This window comes from Scophthalmus maximus, chromosome 12 (genome assembly GCF_022379125.1).
Source record: "Scophthalmus maximus strain ysfricsl-2021 chromosome 12, ASM2237912v1, whole genome shotgun sequence".
Lineage (NCBI taxonomy): Eukaryota > Metazoa > Chordata > Actinopteri > Pleuronectiformes > Scophthalmidae > Scophthalmus > Scophthalmus maximus.
This window is the reverse complement of record NC_061526.1, coordinates 12,851,285-12,869,162: the sequence shown is the minus strand read 5'-3', so window position 1 is coordinate 12,869,162 and position 17,878 is coordinate 12,851,285. Positions and strand designations below refer to the sequence as shown.

Here is a 17,878-nt window from a genome sequence, read left to right as displayed (position 1 = left end):
TGTACAAGAAAAACAGACCACTGCGGAACCATGGTAAAAAAAACAGTTCCTTTATTTGCAAATTTGAATATGACCGCCAATGCGGTTGAAAGTTTACAGCTTCCAGTGTGTCAGACCCCTGCTGTTTGCTTACAGCAGCAAACAAGCCATAAATACATCAAATAAGTATAGAGTACTTTGGTGAAAATGACATCGCTATAATAAAATGGAAAGTGTAGACGTGCAAACACGAAAAAAGGTTGGATTGGAGTGCCTAAGGTGATGGACTTACTTTTGGGCTTACTTTTACTTTTTGAATTGGAAATATATATATACTAACTTCTTACTTGGTTTGAAAAGAAAAACATTTTAAGCAGAAGAAAATGTAATAAAAATAAAGTGTTCTGGTAAGGTGTTTAATCTCAGGTGACTCCAAACTTCATAAGCACACTATTTACAGCTTTTGCATCAGACAATGCAAAAGGTTATTGACACCACATCTGTACTGACCAATACCAGCTTTAGTGAGGAGTTGGCACTTGGGTGATATTTTCAAGCAGAAAGTGTTTGTTGCAAAATCTCATGTTGAACAGCATCCACTGAGGCCACACGTGTAAATCACAAGTGAATCAAATAGTGAATATGTTACCTTAATTGAGCTGCTTTACAGACATTATCAGAAGATGACCTCACTGATTGTGAGAGAAAACAAGTTGCTTACTTAACCATTATATTTTCATTTGTGACCGGTGAAAGTTGAGAAACAAACAAATAGTGAAGTAGAGTCAACAAAATGGCTCTCAAATGTCAGCTGCACATTAATGCTGGCTAGTGGTTATAGTGTGTTGTATTGAGCTGAGGGTTTGTTTTTCTTTATTATGCAATGCAAATTTTATTTTGTAAAAGGAAATGTATATAATTAATTTTTTCAAAGATTACCTCTACTTTTGACATGTTTCACTATTCAAATCCTACTCCACATTTGCAACCCACGCAAGAATGCGGTTGGATTTGAAAACAGATCTGTTACTTTAAAGTGACAATGTTTTCCTTTTTTTGTGTGTAAGCAACGCTAACAAGCAGACCTCTATAGTTCAAATTTGATCTTGTGTCATCTTTATTTCAGGTGGGCTCACTTTTAGTTTTATCTAAAAATAAACTGGTTTACATATTGTGAATAAACTAAAGTCAAGATCTTTGCAACTAATTTTGGGTGGATATAGTTTATCGTCAATTTATTATTTGGTTCATAATGTAGTAAAATAAACTCCCAAACCCTAATATATGTGGTTTAATAGGTGACCAAGAAAATCACGTTTGAAGCTGGAACTGTGTATCTTTGCTTAAAAAGTGACTTAAATTATTGACAAATTATCAAACAGTTTTACAATAAATTTTCTGTGGATTAACTAATTGATCAATTGTTTCAGCTCTACTAAAATTGTTTGTTCCAATGATAAGCCGAAAGCTGGAGCATTTTGTTCTATACTGCATCGTGTAATAACATGAACTTTAAGTCAATTAAAGTCACCCATCAAGACAAAATACACATTGATTATGTCCCTCCAGGCTTTTTGTACACCCTAGACAATGTGGCATTTTGGATTAAAGTCCTTCTTATTTATACAGACTCATCTGCCTTATGAATTATGTCAGTTATCATTCCTCATAAGCCACACACCATATAGTGGAAAATCACCAGGATGTTTTGAAGATTCCTGAGTTGATTGGTGTCCCTGGAAATGCTGAGGCAGACAAGATGCAGCAGTCGTAGATCAACATCATCATCAGATGAACAGCATTAATGTGGTGGCTTGGTTGCTTTACTGAATGCACTTACAGTATATGTGGAGAATCCTATCTAGCTGCAGGGACATGATCCCAGGTCAGGAGTGTTAAACCAGGAAGTAGTGCTGGCATGTAGTGAGACGTGTGAGCTCTTTTGTTGGTTTGAGCTGGAACTGGCCAGCTCCTGTCACCCGCTCCTTTCTCCTCTTTAGTCCCTGCACCCTACAGGTGGGTATCCTCCTCGTCTAGTATGTCCTCCTTCAGCAGGTTGTCGATGGGGACGATCCAGCTGTCGTTGAACTCTCTGTTGAGCGACATCTTCTTCTCCTGCATCTCTGCCTGCACCTCCATCACCTCCAATGTGGGGTTGTCGTGGTAACCATTCTCCACCGTGTGCAGCTCCTCAGTAAGGTGTTGCTGCAGAGATTCAGAGAAAAAAGTCTACAAAACTGTTTATCATATTTAATGACATTACACAAGGTCATCTCCAATATGATTTTAAATAGAGATACATTGGATATCTCTTTTGTCAGTCTTTCTAATGTTGTGGTTTTATATTTAAAGAACCAAACATCTGAAGCGCTTTTGAAAACTTGTAAAGGCCATCCTGTGATATCATATTTCAGATGTGAAAGGAATTATTCATTACTTGCGTGGAAGAGGTCACAAACGAAGATTCACATTTTGCCATGTCAAGGACTCTTTACAAAAGATTTGAATGTCTATAAAGAATAACGTTTGCATTTTCTGAAACTAATTAGTGTTGTTATCTTTGTTTAAGTAATGTGTTTTTTAATCTCTGTCTAATTGGAAATTCTCGCTGTTCAAGGTTTTGTTACCCCAAATGCATTTTGAAATGAAAAGCATTGGCAGGACGTCGTTTACCCCGCACGTGCTACATATACCAACATAAGGCAATGTTAACTTAAAAAAAAAAAAAGCCAATTCATAATGATGTCATCATGATATACCACATGATTACAGATGATCGGTTGATCTAAATAAGATGTAGATCTGGTCTCAAATCTTAATGGTAACAAATTTTAATACATTTTTACACTACATTATTTTCTGACTTTATAGTGACGTCATTATGACATCATTCCTACCATCTGATCATAGATTCTTTTTCCCGATCTAAACGATCGAACTACACAAGGCATCGTTTTGTGACCACTTCATGATGTCACTTTTCATATGATGGGTACGTTACAGTGCTTAATACAAAATACTCCAGCTTCAACCTTTTGCACACGCTGCGATTGATGTGTTTGGCATGGTAGGTAGTTGGTAGCATGTATGAGCTGGTTTGAAATTAGCTAATGCGTTGTTGGAGGAGCAGACACCAAATGGACAACTACTGATGTCACCGACATGCAGCATTAGTTGGACAAGGTGAAAAACCATGAAACATCAAAGATGCATATGGACAGTTGCCGTAACTTTTGACTATTTGGAGGGTCAACATTGACACACAGTTGGACGAAAGCAACAGGATAACAGTGTGTGAGGTGGGCAAGAACAGCTACATTCTTGTAAAGTTTGGGGGAGTGTTCAATGGCCTTACAAGGCAAAGTGAAGGCTCCAGCAACCCTGGTGTATTTCGTGGACACACTGGGGTCGCTGGAGGACGTGTTTGAGCAGCAAATCGGCTAGATTCATCGCAGTCTCTCACAGAATGTCTCTAGACATCTTGTGTGACAGAGGATTGCTATGGAGCCACTCAACATGTTGGGCCCTTAAAATAAATACCTCTGCTCAAAACATCGATGATCTCCTTGTCCCTGATTCGACCACAAGTGAGCAATGTAATTTAAATGGACATATTGAACAGATCATCCATCATCAAAATAATTGAAGATGGCATAAGGTATATGTAATATGACTTTATATGTATGATCTGCAATGTAACTACGATTCAAGTTAAACTTGACTGATTCTTGTTACCTGTCCTAATGAAGTCCACTTGTTCTGAACTGAGTGAAGAAAATGGACAAAAGCTGAGGTCAGAACTTTGTTTTTAATTTAAAGAAAACTTAATAATGGCAGTAGTTCTCATGCTTGGATGCTCATAATGAAGATGACAACATGCTGATGTCTAGCAGGTTTAAACATGTTTACCATACGGTTAGGGTCAGCAAAGGTCTGTGCAGTAGTGACCATGGAGTGGAGCAGTGGTATTTTGCTGCCCATACACAATCCTGACCAAGAAGAACCTAAACTGACAGAAACCATCTTTTGCAAAACTTTATTTGGCTTGTACATTTATTTTTTATTTTTGTCCATATCCCATCTGCTAAAGTAGTGATCCATGTTAACGGATGGGACATAAACCATCCTGGACCATCATTGTTGGGTTTATGACCTATACTGTAGCCAGTCCACAGGCAGTCACTTTTGGGAGCTGTCTTGTTATCCACTTTTTATACAGTCATTGGTGTAACATGCTAGCATGCTATTATTAATATTTACTGAGTAGATATTCACTCATAAATAAAAGTATTGGACATGTTCAAATGTTGAACGATGACGACATCAAGATGGAAAGTGAAGGAGTCGACGAAATTATTAAAATTCATTCTTTAAAGCTACAGTGTGTAATATTTAGAAGAAAGTATTCACAGAAATTGAATATATTGTCCATTATTGTGTGTTCGTGTATGTATAATCACCTGCAACAAAGAGCCAATGTTTTTTTGTCAACCTTGAATGTTAAATATAGTTACATATGGGGGACCCATGTTTGCTGTGTCGTGTCAGAAAAGAATTTCCACGATGCGGGAAACCAGAAATGGAATTAGCTGTGCACCACCATAAAACGTCCCCTGTCGAATGCCCAGTTGGTTGGGGTTTTTTGCAACTTTACCACCAGATGCCGCCAGAAAAGTGCAAAAATTACATACTGGGGCTTTAAAGAACACCTCTGAACCAAATTTGGAGAAATTATTGGATAAGTGACAAATTGTGACCAGCATTAAGATTTATCTTCTGGAAAAACATGTTGAGACACTTAAATCTTGACCATCTGTATAAACCATCACTGAACTCCACGGAGCGAGCATGGCATGGATAAAAATATGAACCCTATAGAAACCAACCACTGGATTTTACGGCGGAACACTTCAGGAACATAGTCACTGTCACTTGATTGTGTCTGAGCACCAACCTGGTTCTCGTTGCACGGCCTGCGGTGGTGGGAGGCACAGATGGCAAGGATGAAGATCATGATAAGCAGGGCTCCACAGGAGGCCAGGATGGCTATCAGGGTTTTATTATCTGGTGGTTTCTTCAAGTGGAAAACACAACAAGAGAATTACTTTTCAAAAGTGAGTGCCTTTCAGTGTCCTGCTTTTAACGTACACAGGAAAATGAAGCACTAACCCTCAAGCTGTTTACATGAAGTGAACATAACATCATATGTTTTGCCCTTACCTTAGAGATTTCTTCATAATACTGGGCAGTGAGGCTGGTTTTCACTGAAAGTGAAATGAAAAGTGATTTCTTTGCAGGCATTTAAAAAAAAAAATGCATTTAAACTGTCAAATTTAAAAAAAAACAAAACAAAGTTCTTTACCTTTGCCATTTATTTCCACGCAGTCAAATTGTACGTTGCCATTTTTGTGCCCCAATATCAGGGTGCAGTTTCCATCTTGAAAATTTGCCATCAGCCGCTTGCACACCTCCACCAGATCCTTGTCTTCGTCTTTCTAAAATGTTTGGTCAAATAAATTACATCTGTAAGAAAGTGGCCAATTGGTGTATACAGTGAAGACATGTGAACAGGAAGGTCAGGGGTTACAGCTGAGGTAATATCTTCCTGTGCTGTGATGTAATGATTGTTTTTAGAGGCCACTTGGAGAGAGGGTGAGCATATGACATAGATGTGGGAACAAAGGAAATTAGTGAAAGGCGGGGAATGCTTCACTATGACACATTTTCCACCCAGTGACTGAAATCCATAGTCTGGGTCAGATATCCACCCACAGCCCCCAACTGTGGTTGGAGATACTCATTGTTGGTATTTTGGGAAATTTTGATATATATGCAGTGATTTTGCGCTACACATATACAATTGAATTGGATTAAACTGGGTAATAATTTAAAGGATTTCTCCCATAGCCTAGGTGTTATATTTGCAGGTTTTGAAGAGATTTAAAATGGATACTTTGGGTTCTAGCATTCACCTTTGTTTAACTTCATATATCAGTGGCAAAGACGAATTCATATTTGATGATGTAAGGAGTATTTGACAAATGGATTGTATTTGTAAAGCGCTTTTCTAGTCTTCATGACCACTCAAAGCGCAAGGAGCACAAGTCACATTCACCCATTCACACACATTCAAACAGGGCTGCTATTTAACCTGCTTTTTCTGTCACATCCATACAGATTTATACACTACCGGAAGAGCCGTTAGAGATTGCCTCTGATGGCTCTTTGGGTTAAGTGTCCTGCTCAAGGACACATCAGCATGTGGACTGGGGGAAACAGGGATTGCACCGCCAACCTTCAGGTTAGTGGACGACTGTCTATACCTCCTGAGCCATAGTCGTCCAATTTGAGGCAGCAGGGCTGAGTGAAAATAAACTCTAGTGTGTGTGTGTGTGTGTGTGTGTGTGTGTTCATGGTGATGAAGTTACATGTCACCCACTGCAACAGTGTGACTCTCACTGATGTGTTTGAAGTTTGTGGAAACAAGGGAGCTCGATGGCTCAGAGGGGTGAGATGTATCAGGCTGTAGATACACACAGTTTTTGTTACAGTGACTACAATCACTCCTGAATCTGCAAGACTGTTAAATGTGTGTCTGTTGGTAGTTAAATATGTCTCTAGCTAACCCTAACAAAAATAACACGGTCACCATAACTCTTAATAACTAAAGTTAAACAGTCAGCAGATGCCATGGCAACTGATGTAAAATTCATAGAGCCACAGAATAATATGATGGTGAAATATTATTAAATCAACATGTCTCATTCTTGCTCTTGCTATTGCACAATGATCATCCGTTTTTTTTAAAGTTATGGAAACTTTGAGGAAAAAATGCCATTGAAGAAAGGACTGGGATGGTGTGGACCTGCCTCCATGGACAGGGCAATAGCACAAGCATGACAAGGGGTCTAAGCAGAAATTGTGTTTTTTATCACATGTTGTGTTCATGTAAATATAAACTCACTGAAACAGACTTAAAGTTTTTCAAATCAAACTGAAAGAAAGCCTTACCTCCTGTCTGCTGTTTAGTGAGTACTGCAAGAAAAAGTTTAAAAAATAAATAAATAAGTGTCAGTCAAAAGCCTCAATGAGTAATTTCTGTCATATATCAATGTAAAAACAACCTGGCTTCTTCCATGCCTTACCTGAAATATCTTTGGCTGAGATTGTGTGGTGGCGGCGGCGGCAGTGGAGGTGGTGGTTTGCAGGTAAGTAGTTCCACTCAGGTTCTCAGGTACAACAGATCCTGTTGTTGTCAGAATGGGGAGAGTGCCGGTGGTCCCTGGCTTCCCAGTTGGCTCCGTGGCCCTCGATGCTGTCTGCCTGTTTGTTGTAACTGGTACAGTTGTTTTCTCTGTGTCTTCAACTAGATAAAACACAGCAACAATACACAAAGCCCCCAGTTAGTTATGCAGCCCCTGCTGATCCAACACTGACAGCTGCGTCGCTTTTAAAGCTGTGGTTACAGCCCATTTGGGTAAGTTAAGAGTAACTTTGCCAGAAAGCAATAGTGAAATACATCGTGGTCTCAGTATATTTATCGCGACTAATAGAAAGATAAACTGACAACTCTGTAACCACTGTCTGCATTTTACTGTGTAATCCTTTGCATAGACATTCCAGACATTTAAACAATGTTATTCCTCAGGCTGTGATTTTCAGCACATTCAATTTGAAAAAAAGAGAAAAAGAGTTTTTGGCAAGTTTGAAAAGTGAAGAAGTGACTCTGCATGTGAAGAAGAGAAAAAGTAAATTGGTTTGCCAATATAAACATTTTTTTAGAGCAGGTGCACACAGGAAAACAAAGAAATGGCAAAGGAGCTGGTCTACCGAGGAGAGAGAAGTCTTGCGGATAATAAAATCATTTTTATGGTGGATAAAAACACCTTTGTGACTACGCCCCACGTCAGGAATGCCCTCCAGAATGTAGGCAGATATATTTCCTTATCAATGATCAAGAGAAGACTTCAGAACCATACCTCAGAAAGAGCAGGCTAGAGTTCACAACAACACACTGGGACAGAGTTCAATGGACTGATGAGAAAAAATCGACCTCTTTAAAAAATGATGGAAAGAGGAAAGTCGAGGAAAAAGACAGGAGCTCATCAGCCAAAGTAAATATCTCATCTGTCAAACATGGTGGTTGTTATGGCTCTTAATATAACTAATACACAAGCTACTGATTTCACTACTGACAGAAACAACAGGAGGAATATAAAGGTATACAGGGACATTCCGTGGTCAGATTCAGTTGCATGCATGAAACTCATTGGATGACTTTCATCGTTCAGCAGGAAAACGGAATATCACTATTCAGTGTCTCCAGGTGTTGAGAGGACTCTGGCATGTATCTCGCCGCTTCTCTAATCCGAGTCATTAAGGTTCATACTCAGCTTCACGCTGATTTATAAAGATTTCACTCAAGTAGGACCATAGTTCAACACTAAACTATTCCTTTACTGACAGCTGTCTGATGGTTGTTCTCTAAAATTACGACAACAACAAACTGGGATTATTTTCTCCTATAACTTGAATACAGAAGCATCGCTCCATGGGTCGTCGTGTTGGGCTGGCTGTTATACATCGAGTTGGCACCCCAGTAAAAGCACTTCCAGTGCCTAACCTCACCTCATTTTAGTGTCTCAGTTCTTTATTGGATGGGCTTACACAGCTCCAGGTCTGCGAGGTCTGTGACTCCGGCCACATTAGCATCCTCGTTCACCTCGATACTGCAGCAGCCTTTGATGCTGTTTCCCATACCACCCCTTGGTCAAATAATCTGCCACCATGGTCTCAATTTCCACTGTTATGGCGAAGACACTCAGCTTTATCTTAGCACCAAACCATCCAATCAGCTCCCCTCATTTTCACTTGTCAACTGCCTGAATGATATAAAAACCTGGATGTCAGCAAACCTCCTCAAACTCAACAGCAGCAAAACAGAGCTAATGATCGTGGCTCCCAAGCCCTTGCTCCAAAGGGTCGGAGATCTCCTCCTTAGAGTGGATGGATGCTCCATCTCCCCAGCCCTAGTAGTCTGCAGCCTGGGTGTCATCCTGGACTCCACCCTCTCATTCCAGTAAAATATCAAACTCACCAAATCTGCCTTCTACCACCTTAAGAAACATCTCCAGACTCCGTCCTTCACTCTTCGACTCTGTGGCAGAGACACTCATTAATGCCCTCATCTCATCCCGCTTGGACTACTGCAATGGTGTTCTGTTTCGGGTTACCCAGTAAAGGCCTTGACAGGCTCTATGTCAATCAGTCACCTACTGTAATGGCCTGTAAGTAGTTTAAATGCTGATCTTACATTTTGTGGCCATCATCTTAAGCAGTGTTCTCAAATGCCTAACAGCTAAAATACTTCATGTCTTTAAAGGAAAACTTTTATCTTATTGTACTTATAGATCTAAAAATCTCTGTCTGTCTCTCCTTTGATTTTCTTGACAACTGCTTATCCAATCTTACTTAATTTGAGGGTCACTGTGAGGGAGCAAAATCATTTAGATTCATGCAAGAATGGTTCATTCGACCAAATTTGTTCTTAAATGGTGCATACAAGTGTTTGAGGAGAACTTCACCAATTTTCTCATATTTAGAGTTTTCTTTCAGGTATCACAATTTACGAGTGGTCCAGACCTATCAGCAATTATATCAGCAATTATAGGCTTGCTCGTATATATAAAATAACATTTATAAAATAGACAACATTCTGCATATTGTATAATATTGCGACATTTTGATTGGATTTGATTTAGTGTCGCTGATAATTTATCAAGTTTATCAGGGACATCAAAGCAAGTACAATTTAAAATCAACTGTGGCGTTAAGGTTCACAGTCAACAGAACATTTCCTTTGGCCCTCAGAAACACACCTGCCCAGTTTGAAGTTTATCTGATGAACGATTGTTGAGAAATTAGGGTTAGACAGAGAGATGGACAGGTTTTCTGATGTTTTAGTAGAATCAGGTCAAGTATTTATGGATGTTGATTCAAGTCAACATCCATAGATTTGATTCTGACTTTTGAAGTCATCTTTTTTCGAGAGTTAAAGTTAAACATATTAACTCTAAATCCCAGAGGTCTCATGAGGTCAGTGATATTTTCTTGCTGATATTGTCATGTTGAAATTTTGGGAATTCACAGGAAAACATACCTCCATTGCTCATCTTAAAGTTGATTGCTCTGTGAGTTACAGAAGTTTGTCCCGTTGTGGCAACTGTTGAGACCTTTGTAATCTTCGATGGTTCCACATGGTAAGAATTTTCTGTCAGCGTGACAGACGATTCAGTCCTGGAGTTTTTAGTGGATACAGAGGCTTCAGGTGTCTGTTCTCTGACAGTATTGGTGGATCCCACTGAGCTGCCACCACTGTCAGCTGTTACAGTTGTTGCAGCTGTTACAGCTGTTGTAGCTGGGATCAGGGCCTTGGTGGAGCTAAAGGTAGCAGTAGGATTGGCAACAGCAGAAGGGGCAGTATAGATGCTGATGTTGTTTATGACGGATGGCTGGGGTTGTGTTTGGGTGGAAACGTGGGGAACGGCAGTCGTCTTCGCAGCAGTGATGCCTACGGTGGTGACTGCAGCAGTTGTCTGTGTGAGGTAAGCAGCACTACCATTTGGCTTTACACCTGGCTCTGTTTCATTGTTAACTGTCGGCTGAATCGTGGATGGACTTCCAGCACTGGCAGAGGATGGCCCGGCTGTGACAAAGGAAGGACTCACAGAAGTGACATCTGGACATACGCTGTGAAATCGGAAGCCTAAGGAGGACAAAAAACACAAAAGATTACCTACAGCACACTGCTTCAATCTATACAGACCAACTTTTATTTTTCATTTGGGTATCATCTGCTGAGTTCAGAGTGGACAATGGCTTTTTCACAGCTGTTTATCTGAAAACAGCTTCTGCTGTTTTGGGAAATAAGACTGATGAGTAGAGAGCTGTGAGATTGAACCAGATCTATAAAGTTGTTGTGGAACTGTAGAGTTGGTAATATTTCTCTGTGTTGTCACTATTGACATATTCACGTTACCCAATTTCATTTGAAGAGTGGTTTTCCAGTGAATACAGAATTTCTTCTGTTTTTTTCACAAAGTTATCCTTATCCTTCTGTGTGCGTTTGTGCGTGCATGTGTGTGTGTGTGTGTGTGTGTTAGTGTGTGTGTCGTGAGGAATGTGTGGGTGAGGTAAAAACACTGGTACTGATAGCAACAGGATGAGTGTCAGTGACAGCTGAGGTCAGTGGAGGTCACACATGGGAAGGAGGAACACGAAGGGAGAAATGCAAAACAAAATGAAAACCAGATCTTAGACATCGCTGAAGAAATGGTGAAAGTGTCAGATAAGTGTGTTTGATCACTACAACCACTTACCATATCAATTGGCCGGCATGCGTCATCTTTGGAATGATACAATTGAAAAAAAAAATTCACTGAAGTCTGACCTGTGATCTCAGTTAAATTCATCATATGATGTAATTCTGGAAAGACTTCCAATAATCTATCAACACAAAAAAAAAACAACTAAATACCAAAAACAACTACTCACACTGAGATCAGAGAAACACAATCAATAATCAAAAGCTAAGTTGGAGACAGAGAAACCAGAACATAGGCTGCTGTCAAAGGTCTGTCTCTGGGAAGCTAAAGATCTTCAGATTTTTGAAACAGTGGAAATGGTGACAGAACCAATCCAGAACCGAATGCTCTCCAGGCCAAGCCCACGTATGCAGCCCTTGGGAGGAAACCCAGAGGTGCAGCCAAAGGCCACAGGACACAGCCTAATGTGGTGCAGGAAATATACTGTGCCATATCAGTTTTGGTGGTGTTTGTGTAATGTGTTTCTACTGCTTTACATTCTACTCAGTTAATTTTGCCATTATCTTTTCTATTGTGGCATATAACCACTTTATATTTAAACATACATTAGCTCTGCTCAAGCAATCATAACTATCTCCTTCTTACAACAACTTTATCACTAATTCATTGTTGTTTATGCGCTGTTTATAGCTAGTTTTCCAGATTATTGGCAAACTTTCTGGGGAAAAACTCAACTAAGTATAGATACCACATTCATCCAAGTGGATTGAAGTAGGTTGCATGTCTAGGAATCTCACCGAGTTTATTAGACAGCCTTTCGGTTGTCCATTACAACCCAGAGTTGAGACCAGACAGGAGATGAGTCACAAACTTTCTAATAATCTAAAGGTTAATACATATATAACAGAAGCAGAAACTAGGACAATTAAATGTGGACTAATACAAATTTGATCACTCTAAATCTCAAACAGTCAATGTGTCGAGGGAATTTTGAGCCAAGCTCATTTTTGACACTGATCCTGAACCAAACTCCCCGACTCACACTACAACATGTGAAAACGCCATTATTGTCACCTGAGGCGGTGAAACACAAAAGTGTATAAAACACAAGTGATTGTGAATCAAATCTGTCTCCATGTTAAGCAGTTATCCAGTCATAATGGATGTATTGTAGATGTGTTGAGGTCAGAAAATACAGCAGGGGGGATAAAGGCCATTGTTTCGGGGCAGTGGAGTCAGGCAAGGCTTGTTCACAGGGCACTGCAGCCTTTGGTCTTGGGTGTGGTACTTCCAAGTTATTGTGTCCTGTATCCTGTCCTGCTCCCTATAAATAGGGGAAGATAAGAAGATGAAGCTAGAGAAAGTCAGACAGCAGGTGTGAGAACCAACTTGCTGTCCTTTTCCTTGGCTCGCTGTTTGACAGGAAACGGCTCTGTTGATTTGGGCTTGTTTTGGTTGGACTTTGATGTCGGAAATTTTTGAGTTCTTTCTCTTTTGTGTATGCTGTCCATGTGTGGATCAAAAACTAGTGGGTATTTATCAAATCAGACTCTGCACCACAACAGTCCAGCCCTGACCTAACATCCGATTTTTTTCTGGTCTGTTCTTCCTTTTTGGATGAGTTGTGTGTTTTTGTAGTTTTTTAGTTTGTCCGTCTTTTTCATTCTCCACATGATTTTTGTGCCATCCACTAGTCACCTCCTGACTACCAGAAGTCTGCCCCAACTTCCCTTCTCCACCAAATTGTTGTTCCATGAATTGACTATATGATAAATAGACTATGTTCATATAGTGCTTTTATAGTCTCATTGACCACTCAAAGCTAACTGGTCTGATGAGGAGAGATGGCATTCAGCCTACTTTGGATGGAGCAGAGCTATCATTTCTAGAAATCAGACTCAGTTAGCTAGACCATCAAAACCATGACAGTGCAGAGTTGAGACCAGGAGGAAGACTTGTCACTCCTCCCCCTGACCACTTTTTAGGGTCCTATAAATGACCCAAAAATTAGAAGGATTAAATGTGGATTATTAAATATGAGGTCGCTTCCATCTACATCTTTGTTAGTGAATAATCTGATAGCTGATCATCCCATCGATTTATTATTTATTACTGAAACCTGGCTACAGCCAGAGGAATATGTTAATTTAAATGAATATGTTAGTTTAAATGAATCAACACCCCCCACTTACAGTAAAACTCATATTCCTCGAAGCACAGGCCTAGGAGGAGGGGTAGCAATCCTTATTGATCAACTCCTCAACCTTAACATAGCTTTAACTCATTTGAAAGCCTAACTCTTAACCTGGTACGCCCAAGCTGGAAATATAAAAAAAAAAACAGTTCTTTCAGTTGTTGTATATCGTCCACCTGGCCCAGAGTATGATGAATGTGACAGAAAGAGGGTGGTAAACAGCAGAGCTGTATGAATGTGTGTGAATGGGTCTTGTAAAGCTCTTTGAGCAGTCAATAAGAATAGAAAAGCGCTGTATAAATAAAGTCAATTTACGATATATAGTCCATCTGCTTGCCGATGTTTAAAAATCACTACACACAAATAGTATAGCTACAACAGTCCCACACCTATCGTACAGTAATGGTAAGAAAAACATAACATTTTCTTGGAGTTAAAAAAAAAATATAGGTAATTCTTCACAACCACTCTGCTACCTATGTATGTACCTAAACAGAAAACTCTTTACACTTGACAGAAACTACTGATAAGGATGAATGGTTATAAGAAATTATAGGAAAACCATTAGTTTCTGAAAAAGTGAAATAGGTCAATAAAAAGATCAGTGTTTGGGATATCAAAAATGAAACTGATTTATCCAATATTTGTAAGGATGACTGGAATAATACAGTATGTAGATATTTTTGTCACAGAAATATTGGAAAAAGACTGAATGGCAGCTCATTTTTGATGCACCATAGTATACCCTACAAAGGATTAAGGATCAGTTAATCCAAAACAAAATATACCTGGGCAAATAAAACCTGCAGTTACAAAACCACAACTGTTTTTGTATTCTGGGTGCAAGTACACTTTAGGATGATTACGAGAGGTTCAGGCCTGTGTTATGCTTTCTTCCACAAGTACGCAAGAGTCCATCTAATGTAAGTTTGGTCAACAGTGGATGTCCATGGCCACTGCACTAAACGGTCACCAACTGCACCTGAGTTACATCAAGCAGACAAGAAAGTAGAATAATAAGAACTACATGTCCTTGGTTTCCGTAGCTGTCCATTAGGGAGTATAACTGATGCTTCACACACACACACACACACACACATACACACACTTTGCTCAGAGCCAGAAAGAGACGTGAGGGGCTTCAAAGTGATGAGGCTGTTGGAAAAAAAGGGAAAATAAGGAGGAAAGATAAAGGGAGGGGAGGGATAAGAAGGCTCTGTATGTAGGGGAGGAGGAGAGCGAAGGTCCATGATGGTACCAGTCACAGGCATAATTAATGGACAAATATGTGTGCAGCATGGCATGCTGGCTTAGGGAGAGTGAGCGAGAGGTTACAGTAGAGATGAAGACGGGCAACTCTTATCTACAGCATCAGACAGTGATGGAATGCTCTGCTTTACAGAGAGCAGAGTTCTTCCTAATGTAAATCTGCATCCACATGCCAGCCATGCCTAGCCATCAAAGACAACATCCACTACACATCTAGACAAGACTCGGGGTGCCTCAGACCTACAGAGTTACTTAAATGGACTGCAGGGTCCAGGGTATTTTCATTCCCATGGTGTTGGTTGAAGAGTACGGAAAAAAGAATATTTTGTATAAATGACTGCCTTGTTCTTGATTATTTATTTTGGTAATTTAATTACAGATCATACTTCTTGTCAACTATGACGTCCATCCATCCATTCATTATTTATGCTGCTTATCCTTTCAAGGGTTGAGGGGGTGCTGGAGCTATTCCCAGCTGACATCAGGCAAGGGGCAATGTTGTTTGTCTCTGTATGTCGGTACTGTCATGGGCTGGTGACATTTTGGGTCCCATTCACGCCTACGGCCTCCGATGAACCCGCATCGACCTCCTTTTTGGAACCTGGAGAAAACCTCTGCAGCCACGGAGGGAACATGCAAACTCCACACAGTAAGGCCCTGGCTTCACCGGAGTTTTGAACCAAGAACCTGTGCTAACCACTGCATGCTGCCCTCTGGAAAAATCCCGTTGTAAAAAAACTGATGAACTCAGATCAGATCCAACTTTAAAGGACTTGGTTACGCAACAAACACATCAGTTAAACCAACTATTCAGCCATTTTGTGCAGGCTTCCCTCCAAAAAAGATACCACTTGCCCACCTACACATTAAATATGAAGCAAGAGTCAGCTTAGCATAAAGACCATGAACGGAGGATCTGCAAACATATCTCTGTCCAAAGCCACCAAATCCACCCGTGAGCTTCTCAAATGCTCAGGATGCGTGTTTTATCCTGTTTTTTTTTTTTTAAATCTGTATAAAAAACTAAATGTAAAAACAACTGGTTGTGTTTTTTTACGGGGGGTTATGCGCCAAACTGGAGTAACTTCTCGCTAACAGCAAATTGTGCTATTTACACAAACAATTTATCACACGGCGAGCACAAAACTCTGACAGATCCTTGTTTGCAGAAAAAGTGCTGACAGCTTGCTGACAGTGTTGTGGCCGTGTCGCTCGTTCTTTCACGCAATTCAAAAGAAAATAAAAGCCTCCCATCTGAATCCATCTGGGGAGGGCGACAGGTGCCTAATGAAAGACAAACTCTTCGCTCGCCTCTCAACCAGGGAGGGTGGACAGGGGTGTGCTTCATTATTCAGCCGACTTCGATCTCCGGACAAAGCCAATGAACACAGCAACAGTCGGACTCTGGCTTCACAAACAGAGAGCTAACTAGGGAGCTGCTCGGTGCAGAGGATTCTTCCACTTTGTGCATCAGTCAAGGCACTAAGAAGCAAAAAGAGACAACAGTACCAACACTGGCAGTAACCCTGGTTGCAGTGCATAACATTTTTGATGCCCTTTCTCAATAAGCATATATTTACTACTTACTTTTACCACAGTTTTTTCGTGTATTTTTTTCCTGCATTGGTCCACCGACTGAGTTCTGAAGTCTGACTTCTCCGTATTAAACTGCACGCTTACTAATGAGGGAACTATACGAGCACTGCCCATTCATGTGCACAAATTGTAGCCTACGCTGTGACACACAGTACAGTATGTCACAATGTAAGCATGTATACATCACAGTGAAATCAGGAAGCCCAGGTAATTATAAACAAAAGAAAACCTAGTAATGGCAAACAACATAATGACACGACACATTGAATAAATTCCTCAAGACTTTAGAAAACATCACAAACTTTAACAAAAACGGAATTGATCAATTTGGTAACATGAAAAGGGACATGAAATTATTATGCTGTAAAGAAAATGGATGAAATAAGTTTGGCTGAATTTACACCACTTCATCCAAGGGGGGAGTGTCATCAGTCTTAGGGGTTCTTTCTCTGCCTAACAAGCACTTACTCCAGCACTCCAAGTCTTATTTTGACAATATTCTGCACATTCACACAAGTAGGATGTTGAATAAAGTTTTTACATTATTTTGGTACATTACTTTAACTTACTTCTTAAAACTTCCATCAGTGCAAAGTGCAAACATCTGTGATTGAAAAAGATCAGATGATTCTGCTGTGCACACCTTTTGCCTTGCCATACTGAGACTTTCGCACGGAGGGAAAACATCCAGTTCAAGCAGGAAAATACAAAAACCCACGGACACACACTGGTGTCCCAATCAGAAAAACAGATTCATTCATGAAAATATAAGTGACTCACTGAGTGAAAGCATCAGCCATGCGATCTTCATGGTTCGATCTTGTCCTGTTGCTGCTCGATTCTCTCCCAGATGCGTTTAATATTCATGCAGCACTGCACCACAATCCCTTCAGAGCAGTTGAACCAATCAAAAACAACCCTGTCAAGTCTTTCAAATGATCTTGCACAGTGTATTGTTATTAGCTTCTTCTTCTTCTTTTAAACTGAAAGCCAAGAATGCTTTTGTTGGTCTCTGCTGCTTCTCTCTCTTCTCCCTGGGCAGAGTTGGGGATTTGAGAGAAGAGTGTTTCTATGGTTTCCTTGGCTGCAGCGTTGTCGCTCAGTGTCTCTCAACCCCCTCTCTCTCCTTCAATGGCTTACTGCTGTATTGTGCAGTCCTCTCTCCTGCAGTGTGTCCGGCCAGTGTAGTAGACCAGGAGCACTTATCCCCTGGACTGTCCCTGCCTCCCTTATCATGAGAAAGCAGGGGCAGACCCAGTAGGGTCCAATCCCACAGCTCTGGACTGTCTGCTGCTGGGACACTTTCAATAACAAAGGAAGCTGTTAGACAATGTGTTCTCCTGGTTTCGATTCTTTCCTAAAATGGTCCCTGACTCAAGGACAAGGGGTGAAGTCGGCACTGTGATGTTGTTTGGTCACGGGAAAGACCTATTTAGATTCACACAGTCAGCATGTCTTCATGTTCAAAACATTTTGACACAGTTACTGTACATGCTATAGTGTTACATAGGTCTGT

The 17,878-nt window shown here is 40.3% G+C and overlaps 1 protein-coding gene across 2 annotated transcripts; it reads right to left on the bottom strand.

The window, feature by feature from the left end:
- Positions 1 to 29: 29 nt before the first annotated feature.
- Positions 30 to 17,612, bottom strand: podxl (podocalyxin-like). Of its 2 annotated transcripts, none has more exons than XM_035649582.2 (8): positions 17,143 to 17,612; positions 10,139 to 10,744; positions 7,125 to 7,345; positions 6,991 to 7,014; positions 5,342 to 5,474; positions 5,200 to 5,243; positions 4,934 to 5,053; positions 30 to 2,208 (listed from the first exon to the last, which is right to left on the bottom strand). In XM_035649582.2, exons 1-8 carry the CDS (start codon positions 17,171 to 17,173, stop codon positions 1,990 to 1,992), a joined length of 1,398 nt encoding a protein of 465 aa, XP_035505475.1. In that variant the 5' UTR covers positions 17,174 to 17,612; the 3' UTR covers positions 30 to 1,989. The 2 variants fall into 2 exon arrangements, with proteins under 2 accessions (XP_035505475.1, XP_035505483.1); XM_035649590.2 differs by having other exon boundaries at positions 30 to 2,184; positions 17,143 to 17,611.
- Positions 17,613 to 17,878: the final 266 nt, after the last annotated feature.

Coding starts and splice junctions, on each gene's coding strand:
- podxl (XM_035649582.2), bottom strand. CDS start 17,173: ATGAAGATCGCATGGCTGATGCTTTCACTCA. Junction 7,346..10,138: donor CTTTAAGATGAGCAATGGAG/GTATGTTTTCCT, acceptor TGTTTTATCTAG/TTGAAGACACAGAGAAAACA. Junction 5,244..5,341: donor CGTGGAAATAAATGGCAAAG/GTAAAGAACTTT, acceptor TTTCACTTTCAG/TGAAAACCAGCCTCACTGCC.